Source organism: Chiloscyllium punctatum, chromosome 18, assembly GCF_047496795.1.
Source record: "Chiloscyllium punctatum isolate Juve2018m chromosome 18, sChiPun1.3, whole genome shotgun sequence".
In the NCBI taxonomy this organism is placed as follows: Eukaryota; Metazoa; Chordata; class Chondrichthyes; order Orectolobiformes; family Hemiscylliidae; genus Chiloscyllium; species Chiloscyllium punctatum.
This window is the reverse complement of record NC_092756.1, coordinates 96,141,362-96,163,891: the sequence shown is the minus strand read 5'-3', so window position 1 is coordinate 96,163,891 and position 22,530 is coordinate 96,141,362. Positions and strand designations below refer to the sequence as shown.

Below are 22,530 nucleotides of genomic sequence, written 5' to 3'. Positions count from 1 at the left end.
TAGGGATGGGCAATGAGTGTAGGCATTGCCAGAGATACTAATGACTTGTGAATGAATTTTAAAAATGACCAGGTGACCTTTCTCTTTATGTGTTCACCAACTGTGAACATCGTTGGATGAGGTGACACTGATTGGTCTTGCCAATGGAAAAGATGGTAGAGAACCACCTCCTTAAACTGTTGGAATGAAACAAAGAAATTAAGGTGCTGGAAACCTGAAACAAAAGAAGCAAGTGCTGGAGAAACTCAGCAGGTCAGTGGAGAGAGAAACAGAGTTAATGTCTTGAGTTTGGTATGACTCTTCAGAACTGACAAAGGTTATTAACATAGTTTCTTTCCCTATAGAATCTGAGGAATGCCCTTCAGAGGTCAGTGTGGACTCAATGGGGTGAATGGCCTGCTTCCACACTGTAGAGATTCTACAATGACCTGCTGAGCCTTTCCAACAATTTCTAGTTTTGTTTCTTGAATTGGCTGATGAGGTACATCTTGGTTCAGGAAGATTGGGTGTATTTCTTCTTGTAGATCAGCCCAAGACAGCAGGCCAACATGTTATGGCACACCTCTGGGGGAGGTGGGAATTGAACCTAGACTTTCTAGCCCAGAGGTAGGAATATTACTGCAGCACCACAATATCCCTAGGTACAATACCTCATCTGGAAGATGACACCTCCAGCAGTGTGGCACACCCTCGCTACTGCACAGGGAGTTACGGCCTTCTTTGAAGTGCTGACTTCAACCCATGATCTTCTGGGTCAAAGATGAGAGTGATACTGACCCCTGGTGGCAAGGAGGTAAAGAAACTGGAAGGTGAGGGAAGAAAGGAGGGGGATGAAAATAAGGTAAGAAAGAAACAAAGGAAGGAATAAGGAAAGGAGATGGGAAGGAAAGAGGGAGTGGAGAGAGGGAAGGAAGGAGGATGTGGAAAGGGATAAAAGGAGGGAGGACTGGAGAGAGAGGAGGAAGGAGGGTGTGGAAAGAGAATGGAGGAGGGAGGAGTGGAGAGAGGAGGGAGACAGTGGATAGAGAAGGAAGGAGAGAGGAAATGAAAAGAGTGGAGGAGGGAGTGGACGGAGAAGGAAGGAGGGGGGACTGGGGGGGGGGGGGGAAGGAGGGAATAGAAGGGGAGAAAAGATAGAGGATAAAGAAAGGAATAAGATGAGGAAAAGGAGGAAGAAAGGTGAAAAGAATTGGAAAGACACGAATGAGTATTGTTCCAGCATCTCATCAAGTTGTGAAATGGATTTCCTTACAGTATAATCAGGCAGTGACTGTCATTTGGGTAAATATGGGCGGATATGTTAATTCATTCTATCAGCAAATCTTTAAAAAGGACAATGTTGGAAATTTTAAATAATAGAGAAAAACAGAAAACACTGGAAATGCACAACGGGCCTGTCAGGGCCTGAATCTTCAGTCCTCTCCCTAGGGAGCAGTGATGGTGGCCGTGTCATTGAATTCTTTGAAAGTGGTGGTAGAGAGATTTTCAAGTAAAAAGGGGGTCAATAATTATTGGGGGGAGACAGGGAGGAAAGTGGAGTAGAGTCCACAATCAGATAAGCCATGATCTTACTGAACAGTGGAGCATATAGTGGGGCTTCGGGCAAATATCCTCTTCCTGCTCCTATTTGCTATGTTCAGGTAAATGGAAACAACGTGTGGTCTTGCAATAAAGGGATGAAACTCACAAAATCTGGGACATTCACTCTGGTATGGGTGACGTGGTGGCTCAGTGGTTAGCACTACTACCTCACAGTGTGAGGGACCTAGGTTCAATTCCACCCTTGGGTGACTGTGGAGTTTGCACATTCGCCCGGTGTCTGTGCGGGTTTGCTCTCGCTTCCTCCCACAGTCCAAATATATACAGGATAAAGTGGTTTGGCCATGGGAAATTGCCCATAGTGTCTAGGGAGGTTAGCCATGTGAAATACAGGGATTGGGTGGAATGACGATTGGAGGGTTGGTGTGGAATTGATGGGCTGAATGGCCTGCTTCTACACTGTAGGAATTCTACATTTCACTTGCAGCTTTTCAAAAAAAGAAATTGCAGGTTGTTTGGTATCTATAGTGACACATAAACGGCTTTGATTCAGAGTGGATCCTGGCCTAATCCCAACAGCCTCATTACTTGGATCAAAGCTGGAATTTTAACACACTAACCCACAACAGTCAGAACCGCCTCCTGACAGTGTTCCAATTTATTCACAGCCAGCTTGGATCTGCCACTTACCCTCTCACTTGATTCAGTGGGCGTAGGTTCTGTTACAGACCCAAACATGCAATACACATCCAACACATCAGTGCTGCATTGTTGGAGATGCTGCCCTCTGTCTGAGAATTAAACTGAGGTGTAGTGCCCCTGCCCAGATCTGGCGTGTGGGGGAGCCATGTGGCCTTGGCCAACATTTCCTCCTCAAACAGAAATGAAAAACTTTGCATGCTGGAAATCTAGAACAAAAACAGATAAAGGCGCTGGAGAAACTCAGCAGGTTTGGCAGCAGTTATCAGGTAAGACGCAGCGTGGCTCTGAACCAGATCTAAAGGAGGGTCACCAGACCCACAATGTTATCGCTGCTTTCTCTGCAGGGGTAGTGCTATGTCTGCTGAGGTTCTCCAGCATTTATATTCCTGGGAGTGTTTTGATTGGCTACCCAAATATCTCCACTATAAACATCCACACTAGCCAGCCATGTATTTGTTTGTTATGAGAGCTTGCTGTGCATGAATTAATGTTTCTGTTTGAAAAAAAGATCATTGCCAGGATGCAGAATTACATTTATTTTCAGTCCCTTATTGCCCTCGAGAAAGTGGAAATACAACTTATCCATTGACCTGCTGCACCCAGTGTTGGAGGTGTTTCCACAGGGCTGCTCGGGAGGGATTTCTTACTCCCAACAGGCAAGAGGAGTACTGGGATCGCACTTGCAACACCAGCCAGTCAGATAGCAACTTGGGTTAGCACTACTGCCTGGGTCACCTAACCCTGCACATCTTTGGACTGTGGAAGAAACTGCAGTGCCCAGCAGAAATGGGGAGAATGTGCAAACTCCACACAAGACAGTTGCCAGAGGGTGGAATCAAACACTGGTCCCTGGCGCTGGAAGGCAGCAGTTCTAACCACTGAGCCACTGTGCTGCTGTGTGTTAAAATGGTATGAACTATACTTTCATATGCTATCTTAGACACACAGATATTAAACATCAATGTTGCACAAAAACATTTTAAACACCTGCAGGAAATGTGTCTGCATAGATGTATATGTGACAAACGCGGATACATCCACACCGCAAGCATTTATCTACAGAAGTGAGTGCACATGAACCGTGGACAACAGTGATGATTAACTTGCTCGTTTAAGGTCAATATACACATGTAAAGAATAATTAGTAGCCCAGAGAGAAAAAAAAGTGCTGTCATCAGGACAATTTACAATAAATACCAACGTAAAAGGAAATCATTAGCCTATATGAGAGCTGACTGATTGGCCTGTGAACTGATCTTGGTCGAGGTATTGCCACAGAGAATGCACCAGCTAGATGATGACTGACTGCTAACAGCCAGTCTTTGCTTAAACTTTCAACTCTGATGGGTGAAGGCACTGCCTTGAGAAATGAATGGGAGAAGGGCTGTGACCTATTTTGTTTGATTGAAACTGCCTATATGCTTTTTTGGGCAGTAAAGAGCCAGGCTCCAGAAATTAGTACGTTCAAGAGCACCACACTGCAAGCCTGACTGACAATCCGAAAGTGATTGCCAATGTAGTTCTTTATACACTCTGGATTATTTAGGGACTACCACCCAATCATTAAATCACATCAAATGCTGAACTCTCGAGGTTTGAGTTTTACAAGCACCAACAGTTGGGTATGGATAGTTCCTAGAGTGTTGCAAACTGCTGGAGGTGTGCTGTTTGATGTGACCTGCCAATCTCCGCAATGTACAACGCGCATAATGAGCACCTTGTGAATTGTCCTGATGAGTCAGTCAAAGGGAAAGTGTCAACAAAACAGGTCTTGCGTCTGCAATATTCAAGTCGTGTGCTATTGAACAATGAAAAGGACTGCGACAAAAACAGAAATTGCTGGAAAATCTCAGCATCTGTGGGGAGGAATCGGAGTTAACGTTTCCGGTCCAATGATCCTTAAGAATAGCTACTTGGAGGTCAGAGAGGGTAAACTGATGGGGAAACCAACACTGACCTGGAGGAAGGACTGCAGAGAAACTGCAGCACTCTCGGAAATATATTCCTTATTAGTGTGGTCACTGAGCAGACCCTACGGAGGTCAGGCAAAGGACACCGTGGAAAGTCAAATTGCATTCCCAATGTTTTTTGTACATTGTCTGCCAACTCACAGTGTCCAATGTCATGATCAGAGAAAGACCCTCCTAGCCTTACCTGGCAGAGTCATGGGGCAAATGGTCCAGAACTCTTTGTCGAACGGTCTTTCAGTGACTGACCCCTGGTGAAGACACAAGAGAGAGTTTTGAAGCCCTCAGTCACAGGATGTTCCCCTCCGTCAGTACTGGGTTGCTATGGAGATCCTTACTAACATGTGAAACTTACTGTGCACTGATGGTGGGACCCAGGAGCAGTGGCAGCAAGGTCCCAAAAACAAAAAGACCAGCGGTGGAGCTGTGTGGGACTCAGGAGTGAGGGGAATGGGAGTGGAGAGGTCCCAGAAGCACAGGGTCCAACATTAGAACTCCTCCAACAAAATTAAATTGTGACATTACACAATAGCATATTAGGAATTGGCAGGGATTTCTCTAGTGACAGAATATTGATTTAAGGTAAGAGCATAAATAAAACTTAAAATAAGAGACAATTAATATTTTTAGAATTTAAAAAACTTGATACCTTCCTTAGATAATTGGGTTCTGGTTATTTGTCAAACATAAATAATAAGAATTTTCTGGTCTGTACTTAAGTCGAATGAAGGGTGAAATAAAAGCAAGGGTTCATATTCTATTTAGCTCAGATTGGGGAGTTCAGGTTGTGATTTACATCTTCCGCAGTGGATCACGATGTGCAAGAGATGTCCCCAAATAGAGCAACTCAAGCTCAGGGCTTTGTGACTTGCATCCCAGCTGGGGACACTGTAGCCCATTCACAAGGTTGAGAGATTCGTGGATTAGATGTGTTAGGACGTGGTCACCATGCAGTTTAGGGAATTGTAGGGACCTGAGGGAACAGCTGTGTTTCCAACAGAAGGGATCAGTGAGGTAGGGTGGGAATCCGGAGTGCATCTCATTTGCAAACACCAATTTCTGACGTCGGAAAAATGGTGACATTGACGGTTCCTCTAAGGAGAGTGACAGCCATGGGCTTTGCAAAAGATACAACGTAGAGACAGAGACAGAAAAAACACAGCATCCACCTGTGGTATTGATTGGGTCAGTATTTTAATACAGCAAATTACAGTTGCACATCTTAGAATCACACAAGAAGTTTCAAGACAGAAGTGAACCTTGCAGCACAGTACCAGCCAGTATAAAACACTTGTCTACAGCACACCTTGCTTCATAGAATTGAATACTGATCAGATACTGCGCATGTTGGACTGTAACCCCCACTGGCCCCTAGCCACTGCTGTGCACTGTGTCAGGGAGGGGTGAAGACCAAAATATACCAGTTAGTCAATCATTGACAACCTACAGGTATACACCAGCTCTACCAGGGTAGCCTAACTTACAGGAGTCTCTCAATATTGCCTGGACATGTCCTCCCAGTGGAGAAGGCATCAGACATGTTGGGAGGAGCTGAAGTTAGTTGTATTTTCTTTTCCCTCAGTTTATATTGTTGCTGTAGAAAGGGATGAATTCTAATGGGAAGATTCTGCACTGGGTGAATGAAAGAGTGCTGTGTTTATTGCCAATGTCACCACTAGTTGGTGGGCAGCGATCGGTCCTGTGTGGGAATTCATCTTTACAGCTGGCTTGAACTCAGAAGTGGAATTGGTGTGTTGGTGTGCAGTTTATTCAATTTGCACCGCAGTGGTGCTAAAGCACCCATGCAAGAGGTGCCCCTGAAATGAATTACAGATGCAGTGACCCAGAGGCACACTCGGAAAAGAGCCCTGTCTGCATCCGCCAATGCCTCACTCACCCATTGCTCTAGATGTGGAGTGAGCTGTACAGTGAGGGATGTGGCTAGCAGTGAGGCAAGGGAGGGTGGGCTAGAAGGCTCTAGCACAGGGGTCTCGTGCAACTGCTGCCATCTAGGCATGTTCAGGCAGCTGGCAGCCAAACTGGCATTGGCAACACGCACTGCGATTGAATGCTGGCACTCTCACCCTCATTCCATCAGAGCTCTGGCCACAAAAAGATGTCGCCCAGGAAAGATAAAACTGTATTGGGAAGTCGCTTACATTGTACTGTCTGTTGTTTCAATCAGTGCCGCCACACACTTCGTTAACGTCAAAGGACATTCCTCGCCTCTTACTACTCTGCTGCCCACATGGACAGTGCAGGAACTTCCTGATTGGTGAACCCTGCTTAATGTGACAAACAGAGCCGCGTCCTTGCAAGGAGCAAGAATCCCACTCTGAACAAAACAAGCTCCATGTGGGAGCACTGCGTGAGCAAGCTCCTCGTGTGGCGGCTGCGGTCTGCTCCATAATGAAGATTTGTATGCTCATGAATATTGAGCAGCTTATTAACAAACATTTTGCTTTGCATTATGTCTTTGATCAAGCCAGGGAGTGTTTAGGTGACAGCACTCAGAGCTGCTGGGAGGTACTTTGTATTGTTTGCTCCATATCCTGGAATTAATATCACTAATATCACACAGCCCACTGCAAACACTCTTAACTCCTTCTCTGTCATTTCTACTGCTGGAAATAGCTATGATGGGGTGCCATTGGAAAGTGTTTTCAAAGAGGCTGTCCAGGCATGAACTGAATACCATCTCCTGCGGGGAATGAGCCTCTGCTTTCCAGCACACGATTCAAACTGCCGCATTCTAATGAGAGAGACCTTCAAACTTGTGATCTTCACTGCAACAATCAGGAAACACATCTCCATTTAAAAAACTTGTGGAAGTCTGAACTTTCTCCCCGCAAAATGATTGGGTGGGGAGGAGGAGGGTCCAATCGAACATTTCACAAAGGAAACGAGTCAACATATTTTGGTTCGTTGTAAGTTTCGAGGGTTATGGAATAGAGACACGTATTGATTGGAAGCTGAAACAGTCGAGGGGCTGAATGGCCTCCTCCTGCTCCTACTTTCTGACAGTTTGTGATGCCCACTCTGCGTAAAGGCAAAAACGGCTTCAGACGTACCTCGTCTTCGGAGCAGCCATGATATAATTGAAAAATCACAAGGTTGTAGGGAATGATAGTTCAGTATTTAAAAGACAGCATGTGGTTTACTGTCAATCATACCAGGGGAGTGCCTATTAACAGTATGGTGGAGCGAGCAAAGATATATTTATACTGTATAATTGGCTTTACTTGCCACAGAGCATCTCAAAAATCTCGCTTTGATCATTTGCACAACTGCTCAGCTTTCCGTCCAACATCATGCTCCTTGGGTACACAAGTGAAAGACAGCCTGGAATTAACCCTTTGCTAACCTGAGCCTGGTTAAACAACATTGTGTGCAGCCGGTTACAGGGTTCAGCTTGCTGAAGGCCTCAACACTGTGTGACAGCTTCAGATTCCCCCCACCCCCGAGAGATAGCAACAGCCTGGTGACTTCTGAATGATGTTTGTGGGTGTGGCATGGAGGTCAGCACACAGGACTACCCCCACCAATTATAAGCAGAGTTTACAGGGCTGGAGTCAAAGTCAGGCTGTCAGATGCAACAAAAATATAACTAAATACCATAGATATTTGTTTAAACTGGTGTTTTGTTGGTCACAGCAACATCTCTGAACCTTCTCCTGGAGACACCCTATCCCAGTGTTGGATACTCCTCAGGTCGGTACAACATGGGCTAAATACAGAGTAAACCGCCCTTCTCTACTGTCCAAGCGGCAGGAGCAGAGACCTGGCAGTGAGGTTACAGCATCTTTCAAAGCTCCGACCGCCAATGACGTGGAGGTGCCAGTGTGGGACAGTGGTGGACAAAGTCAGAAGTCATATGACACCAGGTTATAGTCCGACAGGTTTTCAGTTGAAATCACAAGCTTTCAGAGCATCAGGTACAAAGGAATAGCACGCTGAAAGCTTTTGATTTCAAATAAACCTATTGAACTGTAACCTGGTGTTGTGTGACCTCTGACTTTGACACCCCAATGCAACCCCAGCACCTCCATATCATGTCCAAAGAATACACTTTGGGTCCTATTGAAGAACTGTGCGAGATGGAGATAATTTATTGAATATCTTTACAAAAATGTGGGAGCTGTCTGTGCTGGGGGCAGGCACAGCAGCAAGACAAGTGAATGGCCTGGAATGTGTGTGTGTTTTTTTAAGAAAGCGAGCGGGGTCAAAGAACATCAACCTGCAGAAGGATGGGGGAGGGCAGACATAACACTTCATATCCCTGCCCAACCCAAGCATAATTTGTAAGCTAACATTTCACCATTACAACTGAATGGCAAGACGGAAAATCAATTTGTAACACACAGATTTTCTGATTAAATTGATTTATAAATACTTCTTAAACATAAAACTAGTGGCTACTAAAGAAGATCCTCTGACCAATTTTCAGACAGATTAAAGTCACATACTATTAAAAGTACAGGCACAAAATGAATCTTGGGTATAACTAACTTGGTGCGTCCCCTTGGCAAAAGCAATTTAGAGGGTGTTAAGGATTCGACTCCAAACCTACCAGCTTCACTGAAAATATTTTACTAGAAAAAGGAACCTAATATATATATTTCACTGAAAATACCTCAAAGCACTTGATTACTTTGAAGTGGAGCCTAACACAAATTAATATACAGATATTTTGTACATTAGCAAGAGTCATCAGGTGGATAACTGGTTAATCTGCATTGCGTGCCGTTAGCTTGAGGCACAAATGCTGGTTAGGACGTTTGAGAAACTCCCTTGCTGTTAAACGAGTATCACTGGGGAACATGCGCAATGCATCAGAATGGACCAGTGGTGCCTCGGCCTAATCCCACAGTCAGAAAGAAAGTGGGCACCTCTGGCAGAGTGGTGTTCTCTCTCAGTACAACCCTGAAATGTCAGCCTTGGTGGGGGAGGTGGGGGGGGGGGGGGGGGGGGGGGTATTTGGGGAGGGGGTATTTGGGGAGGAGGGGGGGTATTTGGGGAGGAAAGTCTTGATCAATTTGTCAGAATCAAGAATGAAAAGCCTTGGCAATTGAGCCATGCCGACAAACTGTGTGTGACCACTTTGGCACACGGACGGCAAGAATCCTTTATATCTCCAAGTGGAACGTGGGAGATTGAAACAGACTTGCCGGCCCGTGAGCAGGGAGAGCGCAGGGTTGGGGTAGCTGTGACTCAAGATAAGGCTCTTGTTTCACGAGTTGCTTGGACCACTGAAGGGGTGACAAAGTCTGGGATTAACCAGCTCTTCACCAGCAGCGCTGACTCTTCACACACTGCAGGCACAAAACTGAGTGTGTCCTTGCCCTCTCTCCCCTTAGCTATCATTCCCCCCTCCTCTACAAACATCTATTTCTACCCCCACACCCACTCCCCCCCCACCAATGGAAAACGTCCAGGCTGTGCTGGTGTGGTTAATGCTGACCAGCTGAATGTCTGCACGTTTTTATTTCCTCTGCAGCTCTGAAGGACGTAGTTGTAGTTACACAGAATAAATTCAAACATCCCACACAGTGCAAGGGAGCTACCATTTGTCGCACAGTCTTACAGATCTGCAACCCACTCCTCACGTGCTTATGCATCTCCGGGGAATAAAGAAATACAATTGTGCGAGGGTTGGCAAGTGTTTCCATTCAATAGAATAAAAGGAAAATCATGAACTTCCTTAGCAGTGACAGTCTTAGACCCTTCGCTTTATACTTGGCATGGCCATTGGACTCAAATCCATCAAATCAAGCACACAGTCTTTTAAAGGAAATGAGATTACGGGGATTTGTACAGGGGTGATCCTACTGCACTACTGCCCTCACTACGGCTGCTCAGGAAAACGCCACTCAACGTCACACAACGGCTTTCTGATCACCAGGTCAAGGGGATCCCTCACCAGCCGAGAATCACTGACGGATGGATTACCGCATCCAGTTGAGTCACTCACCTGGGTTTGGACGCATTCGGTTCGATTGATGGTGACTTAGTACCCACTGAATAAAGACAAACACCAAACTGAAGGAGAGTTTGGCTGCACAGGAAGGACAAGAGAGGGTGCTGACTGACTAAAGGCTTTGGTGAATCAGGCAAACATAAATACTAACACTACAGCTGAAGCCCCAAGGCATTGGGAGCCCAGTCAACTGAAACTCAGGATTGCACTGTTGGATCTTCAGTGGGTACGGGCTGAACATTGCTGCTTGGCCCACCATCGAGCTGCAATTGAATCCTTTCCTTAACATTAAAGGTAATCACACCTTTGATGAAAAAGAGAAGGATTTGACTTTGTCCAGATGACAAACAAGGCCAGAGGGGATGATAGCAGGAGGTGCTCCACATCTCATTTACTGTCTCCCTTGCCAGAGATAACCAACCTCCCTCCCAATTTGAAAGGGCTCCATGTTTAAGTTCTTAGAGAAAAAAAAAGTTTTTTTTGTCCAAAAACAAAAATCAGAACTCTACAATGTAATAATACTCATTCTAAACCGAAAGCAGCTTTTTCATCCCCCCCCACAAGAATTTGAACAGGAAATGGGAACTGAAGCAACCACTGTGCTCAGTTCCAACTATCCAGATTAAAGTTTGATCAGTGAAGAAAGGAAATTACCCATTTTTACAGGATTACATGGATGAATGTTGTCTCAGTTCCAAAGCTGCTGCCGCATTGTTGCTCAAGGCTTTGGTGAAATGTCCTTGTTTGAGATTTTGGTCAGCACAACTCCACCCCCCCCACACTTTCCTATTAAGCAGCCCTGCCACCATCACTTACGGGCTTTGGCCAGACTCAATGGTGCCATCCTCTGTGTGTAAAATCTCAATGCTGCTATCGGGCAGGCTGTGAGAGGCGCTATCTGTAAGCTCCGACTCATGCGTCTGGCTGGGGGACAGGGCTTGCGGGGAGCTGCCGGTGCCAGAACTAGTGCTGCCGCTGGGGGTAGTGTCCTCCACCAGGCCCAGGATCTGTTGAACACTCTGTTGTAGCTGCTGTTCGAAGAGAGGAAACACAATGATCAGCTCTCCACTCTCTGTGGACGACTATCACTTGTGAGCACTTCACACCTGTGCCCCATTGTACCTTTCCATACCTGCCCCCTATTCTCCATTTCAACCTCTGCCCAAACCCATTTCTTCTCATCAGAGCGCAGACCCAAGATAGAGTCATGGAGGTCTACATCATGGAAACTGGCCCTTTGGCCCAACTTGCCTATGCTCAGTTTTCAAAATTTAATCTAGTCCCACTTGTCTGCAGTTGGTCCACATCCTGCAATTCCCACACCTTCCATGTATTGGTCCAAATGTTTCTGAAATAATGAAATCGTACTCATTTTCACCATTCTCACTGGTAGTCTGTTCCAGACACTCACCACCTTGTGTGAAAAAACTGCCTCTGTGGACCCTTTTATATTGCTCCCCTTTCACTTTAAACATACTGTGACTTTGAAGTTAATGGGGCTGCTGTTAATTTACAGGAGATTTTTATTTTCAATTTCAATATTTAAAATCCTTTATTTTCCAAATCTTCTCATATTAATTTAACTTTTATTGAAAAAGGTTTCTGTCCCAGTTTCCATTGCTTAGCTCAGCTATTTAGTTTGGTGGCATTATTGGAGTGTCACTGGACTAATAATTCAGGATAGAGAGTGTGTTGCTGGAAAAGCTTAGCAGGTCAGGCAGCATCTGAGGAGAAGGAAAATTGACGCTTAAACCTAGAATTAATGTGCGGAGGATCATAGGTTCAAATCCTATCATAACATCTGGTGGAATTTAAATGAATTAACAAAACTTTAATTTATTCCTCAAAAGAATGTGAAAATTACAGTAAACCTTACACTATTGACCATATCCATTGTTGTAAAAACCCATCTGGTTCACTAACGGTTTTGGGGCGGGAAATCTATTATCCTTACCCAACATGGTCTCCAGATCCTAGTGTGATTGGCTCTTACTGGCCACCTGAAATAGCCCAGTAACCCTCTCAGCTCAAGGGCAAACAGCCACAGGCAACAGATGTCTGCCTTGAAACCCCACAGAAGTTTAGAATAATCATGATGGGCAAGGGCTGGGTGAATAGTCAATGTCTTTTCCATAGGGTAGGGAAGTGACAGGAACAGACATCACTACAGGAAATGACATCACCGACCCAAGGAAACTTGAACACATAAATAGAAAGCGGGTCATTAACACCAGTGCTTCATCAGAGGCTCACTGATGATGTTACCTAGTATGGTGACGAAACGTCTGAAAATGAACCTTCCAGCTCAGGTGAGCAAACTTACCATCCAGGGTAGGGGAGTCCAAAAATAGAGGGCGTAGGTTTAAGGTGAGAGGGGAAAGATATAAAAGGGACCTAAGGGGCAATGTTTTCACACAGAGGGTGGTGCATGTATGGAATGAGCTTCTAGAAGAAGTGGTGGAGGCTGGTACAATTACAACATTTAAAAGGCATCTGGATGGGTATATGAATGGGAAGGGCTTAAGAGGGATATGGGCCAAGTGCTGGCAAAGGGATTAGGTCAGTTTAGGATATTTGGTTGGCAAGGCTGAGTTGGACCAAAGGGTCCGTTTCCATGCTGTACATCTCTATGACTCTGACAGTGATCTCGAAAATTTAAAAATAAAAAAATCTTAATAGTTTAGCACTGCACCAAGAAACTGGGGCAATAAAATGACCCTTATGGTTAGCATCGTCTCCCCTCTATATTTTGTTCAGCACAATAAACAGCCTTTCTGTCAGTCCTGACCCCTGCTGGAGACTGGGAATCATTGAGCTTCACTCTGCCGCTTGGATGCATAGGATTGATCTGTAGGTGACTGTCCCATAGCAAAGGCAGGTCACTCAGCAGTGCAGCTCTGGGGTTGCTGCAGTGAAGTTCAGACTCACCGGACAGGGGGCTGGGTGGGGGGGGTGGTGGGAAGGGGTTGGGTTCAGACTCACCGGACAGGCTGCAAGCTGGAGGTAGATGGCTTCGGCTTTGCACAGCACGTCCTCCACATTCAACCTCATGGTCAGCTCGTTGATGTGCTGCAAGAGAGCAAGACAGGAGCTCAGATCTCCGAATCAGAGTGCGTACGTTGGCCACTGGACAGGGCGCGAGGTGAAAGGAGACGCAGGTCTACTGCGCAGAACATAAGTGGCAGTTGCAGAGACCTGGCAATGAGACAACAGCATCTTCCAACGCTCCGACTGCTGATGACATGGAGGTGCCAGTGTTGGACTGGGGTAGACTAAAGTCAGAAGTCACACGACACCAGCAGTGCTCCAAAAGCTTGTGATTTCAAATAAACAAACCTATTGGGACTATAACCTGGTGTCGTGTGACTTTGGATTGTCCAACTGCCAATGGACAGACTGAAGCACACTGGTAAAAGTCAACCAATAATATTACCTGTAATACTCCTTGGCGTTAGCAACTGAACATACAAATTAGAAGCTGGAGTAGACCACAATCCTTTGAGCCTGCTCTGCCATTCAGTAAGAATTCAGCTGATTGGAGTAAACAGGAGGTTACAGTGCAATTACATTTCAGCCCATTGCTTAACAAGAATCGACCTACCTCTACCTTGAACATATTCAATGTCTGTTTCCTCCACTTTTACAGGACCAATTCCAAAGACTCATGACTTTCAGACAAACTTTCACCTCATCTCGGTTTTCGAGTGATGATCTCAGCAACACCGAATTCTATATTCTCCACTAAGAGGAAATATCCTAACTACTCCCAACTTCTCAAGACCCACAAACCTTTCTCTTAAGACAACCTGCCCAGACCCAGTATTAATCTGAGAAAACCTCTCTGAATTCTCTCCAATGCACTTACATCCTCTCTGAAATGAGATAGCCAGTTATTGCGCAAGGACTTCAGATGCTGCCTTACCAGTACATGGATAACTGAACAACAAATTCCATTCTTTTGCATTCAGTTGCACTCAGGACATATTAACAGTTTGTTAACTTTCCTAGTTACTTTCTGTACTTGCAGATTAACCTTTTTTGATTTGTGTAGGAGAGGACCCATGGATCCCTGTATCCCAAACTCTACAATCAGACACTATGTAAATAATATGCTCTTTGCTTTTCCTACATGCCAAAATAGAGAGACAATTTCACATTTTCCTCCATCAAAACATCATTTGTCTGGATTTTTGCTGACTCACTGACTCTATATGTAATATCATTATGTCCTCTTCATACCTCAGTTCCCACCTATCTTTGTGAAGTCAACAAATTTGGCAACCATTGCTCTGTCCTTTCATCTGAGTCAGTAATATAAAATGCAGACAGTTCATGTCCCAGCGCTGGTCTCCATGGCACATTAATTGTTACATTTTGCCAACACAAAAAAAGACCCATTGATGTCTACTGCCTGTTATACACACACCAACAAACAAACAAACCACCACCACACACACACAAAGAGCCACAGCAAAGAACCATCAAGGACCAACTGAAGTCACTGCAACGTTTAACTATTTACACTGAAACTGAACATGGTCTTTGACCTCCCATTGTGGGACAGTCTTGGACCTGATATTGCTGGGCTTGAGATAGTAACATCAATCACCTTAGGACATACAGGAAAGTGACTCTGATGACAGAAGCCTGAAGGGGTGATAACAGAGCGCTCTACTCACTGGCTCAACAGATGGAGACCAAATTGAGATGTAGTTTTAGATGAAGGTAATTTCACAGCGTACTGGTTGATTTATTTTTACCTTCAGTATCTCATTGAAGCCGTAGTTGGGGTTCATCAGGGCATCGCGCTCGGAGTCCAGGATGGCACAACAGACTAGCAGGTGGAAATTTGGGCATGGCTGGCCTGTCCACAGAACCTGGTGGCGAGAACAAGGGAACAGAACTCATCAGATGAGACAAGTATAGAAACGGGTTCACAGTGGGAACAGTATTGCTGCTCCCCGCCTCCCTCTCCCTGCCACACTTTGTTTTGTTCAGCACAGACCATTCCTGCACTGTAGTGCACACCACCTAACTTCCTGCAACTGGTAGACCACACCTTGGCCTGTGGCACTGATATAGCTCACTGTAAACCCCTCACCTCTTCACTGTTGCACCCATTTATGATCTGTTCCAAAATTATGATGACTATTCTCCCTAATTAAATGCCACTGATGGTAATAGTTTACATGAAGCCTTGTAACCGGCAGTGGGAAACAGCACAAGAACTTTGACAGTCTTTGAAAATGATCTTCATATACATGCAACCTCGTTAATATTTTAGAATATTTATCTGGTTTAAAGACAGCCTCAAACGAATACAATCATGACAGAAACATAAAAATCAGAGCAAAAGGTGGCCATTCAGCCCCTTGAGCCGACTCTGCTGATCAATAAGATGATGGCTGATCACAGTAGAACTGTACAACGTGATGATTTTCCACACAGCTAGTCACACTTCATAAACGTAAGAGATGCAGGCAGACAGCACTCACCTCCCAGAGCCGCAGTATATCTGGGAATGAGAACTCTCGCTTAAACCAGATGAGGAGCCAGCGGAAGCAGAAACACAAGCTTCCTGACTCTCTGGAATCTTGAGAGAGAGAGAGAGAGAGAAAACACTCATTAGGAACGTTGCTACATAATAAAGGCAGAAACAGTCCCCACTTGTCAGGGAGTTTCTAACAACCTCATTCCTGATGAAAAGCTTATGCTCGAAACGTTAACTCCCCTGTTCCTCGGACTGACTGGCTGCGCTTTTCCAGCACCACACTTTCTGACTCTGATCTCCAGCATCTTCAATCCTCACTGTCTCTTAAACTCTGCAGGAACGCAAAAGGGTGTCGAAGACAGCCCACTAACTATAAAAAGTGCACTAGAAATAAAGTGCACCGAGGGAATCAGGTGCAATGCAGCCCTCTGAGCCAAAGCATAACAGTTGCACAGTGGTTAGCACTGCTGCCTCACAGCGCCAGAGACCCGGGTTCAATTCCCACCTCAGGCAACTGTGCGTGGAGTTTTTCCCATATTTGCGTGGGTTTCCTCCCACAGTCCAAAAAATGTGCAGGTTATGGTGGATTGGCCATGCCAAATTGCACGTAGTGTTAGGTGAAAGGGTAAATGGATGGGTAGCTCTTTCGAGGGTCAGTGTGGACTTGTTGGGCCGAAGGGCCTATTTCCACACTGCAAGTAATCTAATCTACTGCAAATACTGGGTACCTTTGTCATAATTGCCTCAGAAATAACTACAGTAATTGTGGGAGATACCAGGGAGACTCATTTGATGACAGACTTTAAGGATGGATGTTCTTACTCACAGGCCAATGGATTTTAAGAAGGCTTTTGAGTTTCTGCTGCTCCTCTGGTGGCACTAGTTCCAGGAGTTCTGGCAGCTCTCCTAGTATTTCAATCAAATCATCATATATTATCCATGAATGGGTGTCAGCAGGCCACTTAACCATGGAGCCTGAATCTGTCTCAGTCCATACCCTGATGCACAGAAGCAAGCCTATGGAACATAGCTGGAGGCCTGGGAGTTGATGCGAAGTGAAACATTTATCTTACGATCTGCGGGAGATAAGCCCCAGGAACAGTGCCAGTTGCTAATGCTCCGGCATTTCTGCTCTCATTAAATTGGATGGAGGTTGTCCAAACTGGGTTCAATTAATAGCTGCCAGACAGAAGAATTATCTACTCTATTTAAGTTAAATTCAGGAAATGGTACTGAAACGGATGGTGTTCCTGTGTTCACATGCACACTTCTGAGAGAGTGTCTGTGTACACATAGGCTCCTCTGTCTGTCCATGTTTGTGTGAGAGAGAGACAGAGAGAGAGAGAGAGAGACAAAGAGAGTGTGCGTGCGAGTGAGAGAGAGAGATATATCCACGCAAGTATTTGCTCATGAAAGTGAGAGAGATGGACAGGGAGCAAAAGTAGAGAGGCCAGAGTCCTACGCCAAAACATCTCCAGTTAAGACCATAAGACATAGGAATGGAAGTAAGGCCATTCGGCCCATCGAGTCCACTCCGCCATTCAATCATGGCTGATGAGCATTTCAACTCCACTTACCCGCATTCTCCCCGTCGCCCTTAATTCCTTGTGACATCAAGAATTTATCAATCTCTGCCTTGAAGACATTTAGCGTCCTGGCCTCCACTGTACTCTGCGGCAATGAATTCCACAGGCCCACCACTCTCTGGCTGAAGAAATGTCTCCGCATTTCTGTTCTGAATTTACCCCCTCTAATTCTAAGGCTGTGTCCACGGGTCCTAGTCTCCTCGCCTAACGGAAACAATTTCCTAGTGTCCACCCTTTCCAAGCCATGTATTATCTTGTAAGCTTCTATTAGATCTCCCCTTAATCTTCTAAACTCCAATGAATACAATCCCAGGATCCTCAGCCGTTCCTCATATATTAGACCTACCATTCCAGGGATCATCCGTGTGAATCTCCGCTGGACACGCTCCAGTGCCAGTATGTCCTTCCTGAGGTGTGGGGACCAAAACTGGACACAGTACTCCAAATGGGGCCTAACCAGAGCTTTATAAAGTCTCAGTAGCACAACGGTGCTTTTATATTCCAACCCTCTTGAGATAAATGACAACATTGCATTCGCTTTCCTAATCACTGACTCAACCTGCATGTTTACCTTTAGAGAATCCTCGACTAGCACTCCCAGATCCCTTTGTACTTTGGCTTTACGAAGCTTCTCACCATTTAGAAAGTAGTCCATGCTTGTATTCTTTTTTCCAAAGTGCAAGACCTCGCATTTGCTCACATTGAATTCTATCAGCCACTTCCTGGACCACTCTCCCAAACTGTCTAGATCCTTCTGCAGCCTCCCCACTTCCTCAGTACTACCTGCCTGTCTACCTAACTTTGTATCATTGGCAAACTTCGCTAGAATGCCCCCAGTCCCTTCATCCAGATCATTAATATATAACGTGAACAGCTGCGGCCCTAACACTGAACCCTGCGGTACACCGATTGTTACCGGCTGCCATTCCGAAAAAGAACCTTTTATCCCAACTCTCTGCCTTCTGTCAGACAGCCAATCCTCAATCCATACCAGTAGCTCACCTCGAACACCATGGGCCCTCACCTTGCTCAGCAGCCTCCCGTGTGGCACCTTAGCAAAGGCCTTTTGGAAGTCTAGATAGACCACATCCACTGGGTTTCCCTGGTCTAACCTACTTGTCACCTGTTCAAAGAATTCCAACAGGTTTGTCAGGCATGACCTCCCCTTACTAAATCCATGTTGACTTGTTCTAATCCGACCCTGCTCTTCCAAGAATTTAGAAACCTCATCCTTAATGATGGATTCTAGAATTTTACTAACAACCGAGGTTAGGCTAATTGGCCTATAATTTTCCATCTTTTGTCTTGATCCTTTCTTGAACAAGGGGGTTACAACAGCGATCTTCCAATCATCCAGGACTGTCCCTGACTCCAGTGACTTTTGAAAGATCTCAACCAACGCCTCCGCTATTTCCTCAGCCATCTCCCTCAGAACTCTAGGATGTAGCCCATCAGGGCCAGGAGATTTATCAATTTTAAGACCTTTTAGCTTTTCTAGCACTTTCTCTTTTGTAATGGCAACCTACTCAACTCAGCCCCTGACTCCTTTTAATTGTTGGGATATTACTCATGTCTTCACCAAGAAGACTGTCGCAAAGTACTTGTTAAGTTCTCCTGCTATTTCCTTATCTCCCATCACTAGGCTTCCAGCATCAGTTTGAAGTGGCCCAATGTCTACTTTTGCCTGTCGTTTGTTTCTTATGTATTGAAAGAAACTTTTACTATCATTTCTAATATTACTGGCTAGCCTACCTTCATATTTGATCCTCTCCTTCCTTATTTCTCTCTTTGTTATCCTCTGTTTGTTTTTGTAGCCTTCCCAATCTTCTGATTTCCCAGTGCTCTTGACCACTTTATAGGATCTCTCTTTTTCTTTAATACATTTCCTGACTTCCTTTGTCAGCCATGGCTGTCCAATCCCTCCCCAGATAATCTTTCTTTTCTTGGGGATGAACCTCTGTACAGTGACCTCAATTATACCCACAAACTCCTGCCATTTTTGCTCTACTGTCCTCCCCGCTAGGCTCTGCTTCCAGACTATTTTCGTCAGTTCCTCTCTCATGCCCTCATAATTACCTTTATTTAACTGTAACACCATTACATCCGATTTTGCCTTCTCTCTTTCAAACTGCAGACTGAACTCTACCATATTATGATCGCTGTTCCTAAGTGTTCCCTTACTGTAAGATTTTTTATAAAGTCCGGTTCATTAAATAGCACTAGGTCCAGAATAGCCTGCTCCCTTGTGGGCTCCATGACAAGCTGTTCTAAAAAGCCATCCTGTAAGCATTCCATGAATTCCCTTTCTTTGGATCCACTGGCAACATTATTTACCCAGTCCACCTGCATATTGAAGTCTCCCATGATCACCGTGACCTTGTCTTTCTGACATGCCTTCTCTATTTCCCGGTACATGTTGGGCCCCTGGTCCTGACCACTGTTAGGAGGTCTGTACATAACTCCCGTTCTGGTTATTTTGCCTTTGTGGTTCCTCAATTCCACCCACACAGACTCCACATCATCCGACGCTATGTCATTCAGTGCTATAGATTTAATTTTGTTCTTAACTAACAAGGCAACCCCGCGCCCTCTGCCCACCTCCCTGTCTTTTCGATAAGTTGTAAATCCTTGGATGTTTAACTGCCAGTCCTGAACCCCCTGCAATCATGTCTCTGTGATGCCTACCACATCATAATCATTCACGATGATCTGTGCCATTAATTCATCTGCTTCGTTACGAATGCTATGAGCATTCAGGTAAAGTGCCTTAATACTAACTTTCTTATCATTAGAGATATTGGAAGTCATAAGATGTCCTAAGATATCCTTCCTTTTTGCTGCATTCTCAGTCTGCCTCAAGTTTAAATCCGCCTGGAAACATGCTATCCTGCTGCTTATCTTTCCATTTAACTCCATACTCCCTGTCGCTTTCACTTTCCCTTCCCCCCAACTTAGAAGTTTAAAGTCCTACTGACCACCCTATTTATCCTCTTCGCAAGAACATTGGTACCTGATCGGTTCAGGTGGAGACCGTCCCAACGGTACAGATCCCCCCCGGTTCCAAAACTGATGCCAATGAAGTGGAATCCCTCTTTCCCACACCAATCCCTTAAGCACGTGTTTACTTCCTTAATTTTCTTATCCCTATGCCAATTGGGGAAGTAGGGAATTCGGGAAGTTGCTTTATCAATGACCTTCCCTCCGTCATAAAAGGTCAGGGTGGGAATGTTCACTGATGATCACAAAACACACAGTGCCGTGCGTAACTCCTCAGATACTGACCTAGAAAGTCACAAAGTGCAGAATCCAGAACTCTCAGCAGCAGGGCCAACTTTTCTAACTGCTCTTTCATGCTCTCTTGGCTCTCCTCAAAGTTGCGGTGCTGTGAACAGAGATAAGAGACAAGACTGCTAACACTGATAGAATTAAACACTGCCAGAAACGAAACAACCACAATCACAACCACAATTCAAACCATTTGCTCGGAATTAGAATCTTCCTTTATCAGAGATACATCTAAAATGCAAAATGGTGGAAACACACAGCGGTCCTGCAGCATCTCTGGACAGGAGAATAGAGTAAATGGTTCAGACCAATCACTTTCTGTCAGAACTGGAGATAAAGTCATCGATTGGAAACATTAATTCTCTGTTTGCAGAGATACTACCAGAGTTGCGGAGTACCTCCAGCATGTTCTGTTTTATTTCAGATTTCCAACATCCACAATATTTTGCTAAAAATAAAATTGGACAAGTACTTAATCCCCAACTACTGTAGAGAGAATCACATATTGCTGGATAACTACAGGGCGTTTCATACTGCGTATGGCTTATTGAGCATTGTTTATTATGCTAGAGATAAATAAGAGAGATACAGTTGTTAATTCTGCACCTAAGAATAGTGGAATAGAACATTCCTTAAAAATATTACTGCCTACTATCATCCAGAAGTGAGTTACAGGCTGGAATCTAGTTTAAAAGGTTCAGATGATTTAAACAACTCCAGTCTGGTATTCACCTTTGTTGCTTCTTTTTGAATCATCCATAAAGGAAGTGAGAGTGAGCAAGAGAGCCCAATACGCTAGAAGGTAAGTACGTGATCCCCTTTTGTAAGCTTGGAGAGACAGTGTGGAGCTATATATTGTATTAATTTAAGATGAGAGCTGCCAGTGTTGGACAGGAATAGACAAGGTCAGAAGTCACACGATACCCGGTTAGAGCCAAAAGGTTTATTTGAAATCACAAGCTTTCGGTGCAGTGCCCCTTTGTCAGGTGATGAAGAAGCTGTGCTCCAAAAGGTTGGGATTTCAAATAAACCTGTTTGGCGATAACCTGGTGCCGTGTGACTCCTGAACACATTAATTTAGGTTTGGCACCTGTGTGGGGTTATCCTGTTCCTACTTTACTATAAGTGATGGCACAGCAATAGTACTTAATTCACAGAACCGTGCAGTATAGAAGAGGCCATTCAGCTCATTGGAAAAACTACTCCGAATTGACACTAGTCCCACTTTTCAGCACTTGGCTTGAATGTTATGATGCTTCAAGTGCCCAGCCAAGTACTTTTTAAAAAGGTTGAGGTTTCCCACACCTTCCAGACAGTGCATTCTAGATTCCCGCTGCATTCTGGGTGAAAAAGGTTGACCTCAAATCCCCTCTAAACCTCCTGCCTTTCACCTCGAAATGATGCCGCCCTAGTAAGTGACCCTTAAAGAGGAGAAACAGCTGCTGTCTACCATGTCCATCCCCCACAAACTTATGCACCTCTGCCTTCTCGGCTTCTCTTCATAGCTTTTTTTTAAAATCATCCCTAACGACTCAGAGGGCAGTTAAGAGTCAACCACATTGTAGACCAGACCAGGTGAAAATGGCACTTTCCTTCCCTAAAAGGACATTAGTGATCGAAATGGGATTTTCTAACACTGGATTCATGATCATCGTGAGGAAGCTGAGGGGTGACCTTATAGAGATTTATAAAATTGTGAGGGGCATGGATAGGGTAAATAGACAAAGTCGTTTACCTGGGGTTGGGGAGTCCAGAACTAGAGGGCAGAGGTTTAGGGTGAGAGGGGAAAGACATAAAAGAGACCTAAGGGGCAACTTTTTCATGCAGAGGGTGGTACGTGTATGGAATGAGCTGCCAGAGGAAGTGGTGGAGGCTGGTACAATTACAACATTTAAAAGGCATCTGGTTGGGTACAAGAATAGGAAGGGTTTGGAGCGATATGAGCCGGGTGCTGGCAAGTGGGACGAGATTGGGTTGGGATAT

General features: G+C 45.0%; 1 protein-coding gene across 2 annotated transcripts in view; it reads right to left on the bottom strand.

Annotated features, from left to right (window-relative positions):
• Window positions 1-9,599: 9,599 nt before the first annotated feature.
• Window positions 9,600-22,530, bottom strand: part of tbc1d17 (TBC1 domain family, member 17) — a 43,850-nt gene continuing 30,919 nt past the window's right edge. For both annotated transcript variants that reach the window (XM_072588845.1, XM_072588844.1), the window contains exons 13-17: window positions 20,545-20,644; window positions 15,681-15,778; window positions 14,946-15,062; window positions 13,168-13,254; window positions 9,600-11,216 (exon numbers count right to left, since the gene is read on the bottom strand). In XM_072588845.1, coding sequence (XP_072444946.1) covers window positions 10,998-11,216; window positions 13,168-13,254; window positions 14,946-15,062; window positions 15,681-15,778; window positions 20,545-20,644 — 621 coding nt within the window. In that variant the 3' untranslated portion in view covers window positions 9,600-10,997. The remainder of the gene's footprint in view (window positions 11,217-13,167; window positions 13,255-14,945; window positions 15,063-15,680; window positions 15,779-20,544; window positions 20,645-22,530) is intronic.